This window comes from Cryptotermes secundus, unplaced genomic scaffold, assembly GCF_002891405.2.
Source record: "Cryptotermes secundus unplaced genomic scaffold, Csec_1.0 scaffold1175, whole genome shotgun sequence".
Lineage (NCBI taxonomy): Eukaryota > Metazoa > Arthropoda > Insecta > Blattodea > Kalotermitidae > Cryptotermes > Cryptotermes secundus.
The window spans coordinates 118145-130324 of record NW_019720732.1 but is presented as its reverse complement, the minus strand read 5'-3'; the positions used below and the strand labels follow the sequence as shown (position 1 = coordinate 130324).

At 40.0% G+C, this 12180-nt stretch overlaps 2 protein-coding genes across 2 annotated transcripts in view; both read left to right on the top strand.

The window, feature by feature from the left end:
- LOC111873038 overlaps window positions 1–2245 on the top strand; it is a 200333-nt gene extending 198088 nt beyond the window's left edge. Inside the window, exon 2 of the transcript XR_004513976.1 lies at window positions 2178–2245. The gene's annotated coding sequence lies outside the window, so the exon portion shown is untranslated. The remainder of the gene's footprint in view (window positions 1–2177) is intronic.
- Window positions 2246–2846: 601 nt separating this feature from the next.
- LOC111873017 overlaps window positions 2847–12180 on the top strand; it is a 25760-nt gene continuing 16426 nt past the window's right edge. The window contains exons 1-4 of the mRNA XM_023867374.2: window positions 2847–3165; window positions 4209–4263; window positions 7714–7848; window positions 11574–11795. Of these exons, the coding sequence (XP_023723142.1) occupies window positions 3022–3165; window positions 4209–4263; window positions 7714–7848; window positions 11574–11795 (556 nt within the window). The 5' untranslated portion in view covers window positions 2847–3021. The remainder of the gene's footprint in view (window positions 3166–4208; window positions 4264–7713; window positions 7849–11573; window positions 11796–12180) is intronic.

Genomic DNA, 12180 nt, shown 5'->3' with positions numbered 1-12180 from the left:
ACATACCGCTGTGAATTGACAGTAACTGCATGATTTTCTTCTTCAAAAAAATAAGGGCCAATAACTCCAACTCTTGACAACGCACACCATACTGTCACCTTATCACTGTGAAGTGACCTCTCATGGAGCTCTCTGGGATTGTTACCACTCCAATAGCGCATATTCTGCTTGTTGACATATTCGGATAGGTGAAAATGTGCCTCATCACTAAAGAAAAAAAAGTGTGTCAGGGGGTAAACTTTCCAATAACGTTCCGCACGCCGTTATTCGGTTCTGGAAATCACGCGGTGACAATTCTTGCACAGCAACCATCTTATATGGATGGAAATGAAGATGTTCGTGAAGAATTCCGCGCATTGAACGATTGGATATGTCTAGGGCGACTGCATGTTTGCGAGCGGAGCGTCTTGGTGATCTCAAAATCGACTGTCGAACTGTCTCCACATTTTCTGGCGTCGTAACGGTCCGTTGTCGTCCTGATGATTTTTTCACCACACACCCGGTTGTCCTAAAGTTCACTACCCACAAAACAATCGATTTCCGGCCGGGAACCGGACCTCTGGGCTTAATTCCGAAGTGAGTACGGAACGCACGCTGCACCGCCACTTGGGAATGGTTGTTCGAAAAATAGGCTTCGACAGCAAACGCACACTGCTCACTCGTCCACCTCATGTTTCTTACTGAGAGGTATTAGACAGAAACTTCCGCGACTGCTGCGTTCGCCGAGCCTATCCCCACTTTTCTGCGACCTCCCCTCCCTTCACAATGCGTCTTCACAAAAAGGAAGTTTCTGCGCCCCACTCTATGTATCATGGCACCTGAGCCCATCTCAAAGCGTATTTCATAAATTCCTCCAATCAGTCTGTCTGTATGTGAATCCTCCCCTATTCCTGCTACGCAACGGCTCAGTAAACATATTTCCGCGACGAGTGCACAGCAATAGAAGAATTGTTGGACATGTCGTTCTCTATGCGGTCCGTGTAGGCGATTAATTCTTCCAACATCTTCTTGCCTGAATCTTCGATTAATCCTTGACAAACGCGACCGCACGCGTAATTCCGTAATAATAATAATAATAATAATAACAACAACAACAATAAACACGTTCACATTCCCTTTACACGTCTATCTTCGCCACACACGATACTCCCATCACAGCAGCTGCTAACTTACAGAACCACCTCATACTTATAGAAAAATGGCTAAAAAAATGGAAAATCAGGGTTAATGAAACAAAATCCATTCAAACAGGAACAGAAGTTGAATGAAATAGTAGGAGGCTGGAGAAAATTGTACAGTGAAGATCTTCATGACTTATGCTTTTTGTCGGGTATTCCGAGATTGATCAACTCAAGGAGGGGGAGGTGGGTGGTGGATTTATAGGTTGTGTTTAGAACTTTGTAGAGGATATGGAAATTCAGTATTTTTTTTATTGTAGGTTTCGTAAAGATGAATGTGAAAGGTAATGCTGTCCTTGTACTTAATTATTTGCCAGGACATATGGGTCAGTGAAGGTATATCTCCATGCAGTTGTAATGTCGGAATTAAGTGGAAATTACTGGTGAATTCCATTCTCCAGCTGCTTTACTATCAGAAAAAAGACCACAGCATCCCTTGGGTAGGAGGATGGGTAGTCTCAGAGCCGGTATGAATGCTGTGGAGAAGAGAAAAACCTTTTGCCCTGACAGGAATAGAACTCCCGATATTTCAGCTATCTTGCACGAAGCCCATTGCTATATTGACTGAGCTACCCTTGCCCCTTAATTTCTTTCATAAATAACCCGAATGAAATGTTTGTTTTGGATTACCGGTAATTACGGGCCTAGATAATGGTACTGAATGGGGAGGTGCAGAAATATACTACCGATGGGAAGCACTTTGGCATGGTTGAAAACACGTGACATTTATCTCGATCAAATTCTTATAAATATGAAGTCTTTGTATGTATGATAAAGTTCAAAAGTTCCCAGTCCATTTTAGCAAGGGGATTTTGAATTGATGTAGATGAAATATTTGTACTTTATCACCAGCAAGGGTTGAGCTTCTTAGCCTGTTCCGTCCTCAAACATGAAGCACTTTGAAGGTTACAAATAACTCCTTTTGAGCACGTTACTAGTCTGTTGCAAAACCCCTATCTTGGAAGTCCAACATTTTTATACAGAGTATTCTTTCCTTAGACAAGTTGACTGCCATGGCTAATGAGACCTGTGTATCCGCCACATAGACCTGGGAAGGGTCCTTTACCAGGTGCTCCCCAGAGGGGCCATTGAAACCTGGAGCTCACATAAGGTAGGTTCACCACTCTCTGTAGAACTCTCTCTTATGGGAGTTCCAACTTTCTGCCTTTAATAAAATGTTTGTACTTCATTACAGGAACTGCTGTGGAACTTTTACTTGAGAGACGTGAGTAAAGTTATATTGGTTACATCAGTCTACATACGTCACTTTAAAAAACGAAGTTCCTCTATAGAACAAGATATCTTTTATTGTAAAATGATTCCCTGCTCTGTTGAAAAGAATACGGAGATAAGGTAGATAATAGTTGAGCTATGCACCGTCTGAGCTCTTGGCAGTGGCTGTATAATATCATACGCCGTCCCATGTTTCCCATCGTAAGCGCCAGTATCTGAAAGTGATCCGTGATCGAGAAGTGTGATTGGTTCAGATGAGCGGCTGGCTTAGCGACTATGCGAAATCTTTTGAGAATAATTTGAACGATTTGCATACTCAAAGTACACCAAGCGTTTAGATGTCGGTAGTGCATGGACCAACAACGTGATTCTGTGCCGGACCATTCCCACCAATAGTGGTGTGGCCCGGTGTGGCTAGATCACGTGATCACGTGTGGTCACGTTTGGTTGTGTACTGCGGTGTAGCTTGTACAGAAAAGGATGGGGACTGTGGAACCTGTGGAATGTGTGGATGATATGGTTGAACGTTGTGTGGACGTAGGAATTTAGTAGAGAAGAATGCAAGGAAAGGTTTCGTTGCGCTTAGAAATTTGTGCCTTCATCAAATGACATGGCAGGGTACAGAATGTATATGCTGAAATGTACATGTATACTCGTACTATCATGCAATTCCGTTCTGACTTTCAAATCAAATTGCCATAAATCACATGAGCCTGACTACTGCAGGAATGAAAGCGTCAGCTGTAAGTCGCAGGTAAGCAATGAATGCGAATATTTCGATGACCGTTGTTTAATGATTGCTGCAGAATGTGGTTAGATTGTATGTTAAAAGTGGTGGTGCTTATAATGCTTTTGGTGTTTATGTTGTTAGGTGTATGGGGACGTGGTTGCCTGTCAACCTCAGGAGAAGACTTAAGTGCTGCGACAAATTTTATTTTATCTATAATTGTTCTAGAGAATTGGGTAGCTCAGTCGGTATGGCGATGGTCGGGGTTCGTTTCCTGGAAGGGGCAGTTTATTATTTTCTCATTAGCGGCCAGACCGGCTCGGGCTGACCTAGCCTCCCATCCATTGGGTATCGGGGTGTGAAGCTGGCTACTTTTCTCCATCAAGTGCCGATGTCAAGAATGGTGGAGCTGTACCTCCACTTCCCCATATGCTGTCATGGCGTGTTGCCAAATTAGTTGAACACAAGGAAAACTTTGCCTTCTACAGTTGTAGATAACGAATTCAGCTTTTACATAAAAAAAGTATATTATGAACAAGACTTAACTATGGTTGCCAACTTGCGATCGAATTATTGGACACTTTTGATTAGTAAATTTTAGTGTTGTCCTAAATGCATTAAACTTCAGTAAACTTGATTTTGGGATATTTTTAAGTCATGTTAACAGTGGATGCAACCGTGAAATGATATAAATTGTACTATAAATTTACCATGTTTTATTTGGTTGATTAATTTTTGATCACTTGATGAAGTTGTGTAATGTGAGACAACATATTTTATAAAGTAACTAGTAGAAATGTTTATAAAAGCAGTACAGTTTCAGGGAAAAATCTGTGAATACACATTATGTGGTACTTCCCACAGACCTAGCCACCACACTTAATATAAGCAAAACTGGTTATTAACACAAATTTTGGTGCCTTGTTGTAAAGACTTATTTTGTTATCAGACTGTACATATTGATGGCATTTGTGGGCAATGTTAAATATGTTACATTACTTGAAAATATATACTGCAGAAAGTAGAAACATAATGTGATAATTGTCTTTTTTTTTTACTGTCTCTTTCAGTTACAGAGCTTTCCAAATGCCTCAGATGCAGATTGCATGATAGAAGCTCCAGGAGGTAAGATTGTGTTTGATTCATGTTACTACTGAGAGACTGAGGTGGAGAAGGAGTAATTATGATGATGGTATGGTTTAACAAGAGAATTCATCCGCTGCTCTGCAACGGCCAGTAAACAACATGTGACAGCTGGTTTCTGTAGTAACAGATATGTACACAACAAAAGAGGAACTGCTGGAAATGGTGTTTCTGTTGAGTCCNATCCTTCCTGAAGCTATGTAGCAAGCATGAAATATACATCTTAGTTAATTTCCGCCATGAGGAGTTGCGAGGCAGTCACCAACTGGTAGGGACATGAATAAGGGAGATGATGAATTTGCACTGTTTTGATTTGTTACCTAGCAGTGTCTAGTGAAGACATAGACAGCAAGTGCTGTAGTGAGAAGCAGAGTGCACAAATTAGTGAGAGTGTATCTTCACTGTTTGCATCCTGTTGTATGTCATGATTAGTGGTATTTGGCAATCAATACAGCAATAAAAATAAGCCAATCAATACAAATCCATATTAAGACAGTTCAATAACAAGAGATGTATTTGGTGAGACTGCCTGAAGATGGTCCCAAATGTGGACTGAAACATGTAGCAACTATCAAATAAAACCAATATGAGCAGTTCGATTGGTTTATTTATAATGTTTTGTTGATGGTCAAATACCACCAGTAGTGAGAGTGTTATAATTAATTGTAGTTACAAGTTGTAGGAGTACAGTAAATCCAATTACCAATCCAAACCCTGTGTCTAGTCACTAAATCGTTACAGAACAGTAAAAGATGTTACCACAGTCGACAGTGAAAGTGGTTGTACTGAGACTAAGACCATTTATTAAAATTCAAGAATTTTGTATTTTTAATGATATTTCCAAGTGTAAAATAAGATTTTAGATTCTTGTTAAGGTTATCCAAGATTAATCTTGTGGATCACATTAGATACATAGACAGACTGAAGTTCTGTCAGATGCTAGGTTAGCATATGAAAATAGGCCCACATCTTTCCTAATCTCATCATTGATAATTCTGTCATTTCTTGTGTGACACTGTATGAAATTGAATAGAAACATGAAGTGATAAAGAAAAGGACTGAATGAAACCTGTGCTAGGCTTGAACATTCTTCCTGAAAAGCTGTCTGATTCCTTGAACAGGAGACTTTGGTTTCTAGTTTACACTATTTTTTTTAAATGAACATCAGTATATGAATGTAAATGTTATGCAGAGGTGCTAAGAATGTGTATGTACTGACAGAAAGCATTTTCAGCATCTGCTGTAACCTGTTGTAGTTGTAGAAAGCAGTCTTCTGTGATGAGGCACTGTGTAGATATTGTGTTAACCGACGTTCCTTGGAAACATCAGTTAACACAATATCTACATGGCCCCATATCCAAGAAGACTGCTTTCTTTATAGTCACCGCTGTGAAAACCTCAAATCTTACATGTTGTATTTGTAATTTGTTATGCTAAAGGCTTGTCAGTTCTGCTAGCAGTCCAAATCACCACAACACTAGGTGGGAGGAGAATCAGACTTCCACCTGGGAATCTTGGTGCTTAAAACAGTTTCATGTCTTTTGATGTGGAGAAATTAACGATTCTCATTATCCCTTTACACAACCTGACACAATATCAGCCTCTTTCAAACACTTGTAGCCTGGATCCAAGAAATGTTACTACCTACCTACCTACCACTCGGTGCTACAGCCCTGGGTGAGCCTTGGCCTCCTCTGTAACCAGTGTCCGCAACCAATGTGTGCTGCCATAGGAATGGACCCACATAATGACCCAAGGCTGGTTGTTAGGTTTCTGAGCATAATTCATTTTACAGGATGAGGTTGTTAGCCTCATGCCCAACCCCCAGCCTGAAGGACCAGGGTATCTCTCTTAGTCTGGACTCTACTCTGACTTTTCCAGCATGGGTGACCCTACCGGTAGTTAAACTACCGCTGGCATAGCTCTCCAGGTCAAAAAGTCACGCAAGCCCCACCACCTCTGTGTGTCTTTAACACTTTAACATAATATTATGCTTTTCGCTTTTAAACGTGGTGGACCGGTCGCATAATATTATGATTTTAGGACACGTTATGTTGCAACACACTATACCTTGCTCTGGCGCCACGCAGATGCGTAACTGGTGTGTAATAGACCTCCTGAATGTTTGCTTAGTAGTCAGTAACATGACCTCGCTGTTTTCCTATCCCACTCCAAAGGAAAATGCCTTTGTTCATCTTAAAGCTGTATGTACCAGGCAGTAAGTTAGTAGTGCAATATGGATCAAGGATGAAAGCGATTGAAGACCAAGCAATCTCTCGGAGAACAAGAAATATCTGACTTGTTCTCCGATGAGCTAGCTTACGTGCCTTGTGAGACGTGTAGGGATAGTGACTCAGACAATGGCAGTGACAGGGGACAACAAAGAATTGTAGCGAGAGGCAGTAAAAGTGACAGTAGCTCTGATGAACAATGTGGGTAGTAACATTGTGGGGACAGCCACATGGGGAAAAGTAGACAAAACGCCTGCTTTGGTACAATATACTGGAAATCTGGGGGTGAAACAAATTCCATCGGACCCAACGCAAGTGTCTGAAGTAGCAGAACTGTTCTTTGGAGATAGATTCTTTGACATGTTATGTCAGGAAACTAACAGATACTATCTCTGGCACTGTGAAGAGTATGACAGAAGTTATAAGGTGTTGAAGTGGGTGGATGTCACTTCAGCAGAAATGAAAAAAATTTTTTGCAATAATCTTTCTAATGGGGCATACAAGGAGGGATAATCTAAAAGAGTATTGGTCAATAGATCCATTTTTAGAAATTCTCAATTTCGGCAAATTATTTCCAGAAATATCACCCTCTCAAGCACTTCTAGGAACATTGGTAAGTGTTCTCCAAAAATTTTATTTCATAAAATTAATTAGGAGATTTTATATTAATTTAAAAGTGAACAGTGCACAAGTTAGAGTAGTAGGTTTAAAAATGCCGGTCCCCATGGTGATTTAAATATTTAAATTGCCGGTCCACAAAGTGTTAAAAGGTCTGGTTCCAAAACTCTCTTTTTCAGCCAGGGGCTGATTTGTGGGAGAAACTGTATAAATTGCTAGCCAAGTGTGAATGCTTTAATTTCCATCGTAAGACATTTGAATTTTATTATGAATGTAACAACTGAAGATAATATATAGCTTTCATATGCAGAATAAATTCTCAGTGACTCAGAAGTGGGCAGGTCATATTCCTTTTTCCTTAAATAAAAATATCTGACATTATATATGATAATCAAGTATAGCTTGTTCTATATGGACATTGAGTTGTGATGTAGTTCTGTAGTTCTGTAGACTGGATCAGTGAGCTTGATGACTGTTTCATGTAGTGTGGAGTCTGGGCCTGTTATTTTTCAGGGTTTCTTCTCACTGCTATACAACTGTCACTGAAAGATGTTAAGTGCATTAATTTGTTCATTTCTTGCAGCTTGTTCTATGTGGGAATTTAGTGCTGGGTCCTCTGCTCATCCTGGGTCAGTGAAGCTCGTAGCAGTCCCACGATGTGAGAACTCTTTTCGTTTCACTGCCATGAAGCTTTTATTAAAAGATATCAAGTGGACCTGTAAGTAGTTAAACTTTAATATGTTCATGTCTTACAGCCTGTCCTGTGTCGGCAATTAGTGGTCTGAAGATCAGTGAAGTGTAACTGCACTGTAAATAAAAAAGTATATACATATAGCACGAGAAGTAATAATGACTGTCATAGATACGTACATAATTTAGAACTTTTATAACAGTAAACCATCAGTAGCAGGTTGTATCTTCTATAACATCATAAAATGAAGCAGATAACAGTTCCCATTTTAAAAAGAAACTGAAGACCTACTTAGTAAGGGATGCTGTTATTCAACAGAAGATTATCTGAATGTAGAATTCTCATATATGGGCCACTGATAAGCAGATGTATAGAATATGGTATTATTTTATTAAGTTTTATTCATAGTCATTATGTATTTTGATAATTATACAGGGTTATTCGNAGGGTTATTCAAAAAGAATGAACCGATTTTATTACGTAATATTTTACTAATGGAAAGTAATACAAACTCCAGCCAAGTCACAAGTATTCTACTCACAATCAACTTTTATTTTCTGTCTTACAAGTATTCAATGTGGCCACCACCTGCTGCACGGGCAACATCAATGTGATAAGAGAATTCCTCCCAGGCGTGTATCAGCATATCACCATGCATTGAGTTAATCACTGTTGTTATTCGTTGTTTAAAGTCATCGAGGTTAGTGGGTAGCGGTGGAACATAAACGTGATCTTTTACATATCCCCACAAGAAGAAATCACACACGGTGAGGTCTGGAGATCTCGCAGGCCAAGCACAAAGAGCAAGGTCTTTGGGCCCCTTCCGACCAATCCATCGCTGGGGCACTTTTTCATTTAATAAAGCTCAGACCATCGGGTGCCAATGGGGCAGTGCTCCATCTTGTTGAAAAATGAAGTCATGCGAATCTGCTTGCAGTGAAGTGAAGAGCTAGTTTTGGAGCATATCGAGATAGGTTTGTCCTGTAACGGTGTTTCCTTCAAAGAAAAAGGGGCCATAAACCTTGTCCTGAGACACAGCACAGAAGATGTTCACCTTAGGGGAATCTCTTTCGTGCTCAACTGTTTCTTGTTGGTGCTCTGTTCCCCAAATATGCACATTGTGACGATTGACTGTGCTGCTCAAGTGAGAAGTTGCTTCATCACTAAAAATTAAACGTGAAATGAAGGTATTGTCTTCCATCATCTCCAGCATCGAATCGCAAAATTCCATCCGCTTCCTTTTGTCATCATTGGTAAGTGCCTGAACGAGCTGCAGTCTGTATGGTTTCAAATGTAGACGTACTGTTAGCACGTGCCAGACAGTGGATTGAGGGATCGCAAGCTCACGGCTAGCTCGATATGTTGACTTCCGCAGACTCCTCTCAAACTCCTCGGATTCTCGCCACTTATTCCTCCGAGACTCATGGTTGTCCTGGACTTTTTCCTTTACACAGACACCCACTCTCTTGAAACTGTTGAAACCACCGTCGAATGTTCTTAGGACAGGGCGGATTAATGCCGAATCGCCTTCTAAAAGCACGCTGCACTGTGACAACCGAATTTATTTTCGCAAACTCGAGAACGCAGAACGCTTTTTGCTGAGGACTCGCCATTCCGAGGGTAAACGAACAACTGAACGTTGCCGGAAGAACAACGCGACTTCAGCGCCCCTGTGGCAGCCATTCACAACTTAGATAACTCCTCTTTCAAATGGTCACTGACTCATTCCTTATGATGCTTGAGAACTGAAGCAATGCATCATGAAATCGGTTCATTCTTTTTGAATAACCCTGTATAATATAGAATGACATGTCCTATATCATTGTATTTGATCTACAGGATGAATAAAAAAAATGAAACAAAAAACATCCACACTGAAAAGTGAAGAGTCATATGGTTTCAGTGTTGTGGAGGTTGTACAGACTATCAAGTTGACGTAGGGTTGCCAGACTTAGATTTCCAAAAACAGGACCCACTGTTTTGGGTGGGGGGAGTTTGGTAGCTGTGTAAGTAACTCAGTAACTAACTAAGACTGTATTGGGACTGTGCAGTAATTTGAAACTCTGAATTGATTTGTTTTTGACTCCAAAATTTAGTTACTGGCTTGCTGCAATGTATATTTTCTGTTACAAGTTTTAAGGTTTTCAGCGCTATGTAGTTTGGCAGAAGTCTTCTGCCCTCAAGAGGGAGCAGAATGTTCCTTTGAAATGTTGGTAACCATCTACCAGACTACATGGCATCATATCCCAGAAGACTGCAGTCTTAATTTTTTCTTTTTATTCTGTTATTCTTATTGATTTATTATGTAGCAAAAAAGGCCAGGAAAAGTATAAAGGTGAGCTCTGTGATGCACGAAAATGACAGACATGATTGTAAACAGGCCAGTGTTATTGAAATGGAACTCAACACACAGTGTTAAATAAGTCATAGCACTCAAAAGACACTGAGCTCCGCTTGTCTTGTCCACCTTTGTTTTGGCACCAAAGGTCTTGCACCTCTCAGGGCCATAGCTCATGTCTCACTGAGCCTACTGTACATTTGATTAGTTTTCTGGAATACAAAGCATAATAAATTATTACATATTCAACGTGGAGCATGTTCCAGCGACAATTCGAGACCGTGGCAGAACACAACCAATGGTTGGACAGGGAAAAATCAACATACCTAATTACTGCCCTGAAGGGTTGGGCGGCGGAAATACTACCTGGCATTCCGACAAATATGACTTATGAGGAAACACTTCACTTGTATTCATATTTGATGCATGTGACTCTAATGCGTTAATTTCTGGCAACTTGTCATGTATACATTGATTAAGACATTCTCTTTTGTTATATATTGGCCATTTTTGCAGCTGACCTCAAATGCCATGAGATTGAGCAAGAAGATCACAACCATTTGGTTAAAAAACACTATTAAATTGTCTGACATACTGTATTATAATGTGGTTTCAGTTGATTAATATTAATGGAAACTGGTCATTGTTAAGTCATGTCATGCATGCATGTTATGTAAGAATAACTGAGATGTTCTGAATGCAGTGCCATGCATGATGAAAGCAAGTGTTCTGTGATGTATATGCATGCACTGTTTGGAAAGTAACCTCTAGTCAGCTGTTAACAAAACAAGCAACCAGAAAAAATATTATATACAAAAAAAAATACTACTTCTGAACATAGTCACTTCTAGAATTGAGGCAATTGTTTTGGGGAGTACGTTTTTGTGTGCCTTTGTTGAAGTCTGCTGCCTGTGAGGTCAGCCATGTTTTGTATTGTGAAACACTAAAAAAAGAAATTGTGTTGGGCCATACAGAACTAAAGGCATGGAATGCTGACGTATGGTGTAGTGTTCCTCCGTGACAGTGTGCCTTTGCATACAGGTGGTCACACCTAAGTACTGCTGGAGCATTTCAACTGAGAGTTGTGTGATCACCCTTCACACAACCTTGATCTCACTCTGAGCAACTACCAGCAGTACCTACCTGAAGAACTGGTTGTGGTCACAGCGCTTCACCAATAATGAGGAGTTGATGAAAGGTGTCAAAACGTGGCCCAGCTGATGTGACAGACTTCATTGATACAGGCATACGAAAACTTTTTCTGCGATAGGACAAGTGCCTCAATTCCAACACTTACTATGTCGAAAGTAGCTTAAGTATGTACATATTTTTTGTATGTAATAATTTCTTGTTTCTCTAACTGTTCACTGGAGAATACTTTATGAATAACCCTCACAACTTATATTGTTTCCAGCATTGCAATTCAGATTTACAGAGTTTCAGAATGAAAGAAGAACCTTCTGCCGAAGATTCAAACTGTCTTCAGATTACAGTATTCCAGAATTATTCTATGACTGCAGGTGGACAGATGACCGTGATCATTACAAAACCTTCATTTTTCAGTATGAAGCTCTAATGGCATCTCATAGAGAAGCTGGGAAGTATTGGTTCAGGCTGCCAGGTTATGGTGAATTAGGTGAGAAAACACACAAGCCTATTTAAAGATACATAAGTTATTTTCAAGACAGTAGGACTGCATCAACAGAGTAGAATGAGTGTATTTATGTATTGTTTCAATGCTATTTTAAATCATGCCTTTTCATTCATAAGACCTTTGAGATCAGATGGTAGGTTATTAAAAATTTTGATCCCAGCATAATATGCGCTTTTCTGAAACCATGAGAGGTTAGCAATTGGCTTATGCAGACAACATTTGTGTCTTGTGTTAACACTGTGTACATCCACATTCATCTGAAAATGTTCTTCGTTATTTGTAATGAAGTTAATTAATGAATATATATAGTGTGACATGTTGAGCTATGGATGACGCCCCCCCCCCGCCAGCCGTGATGTGCCGAGCG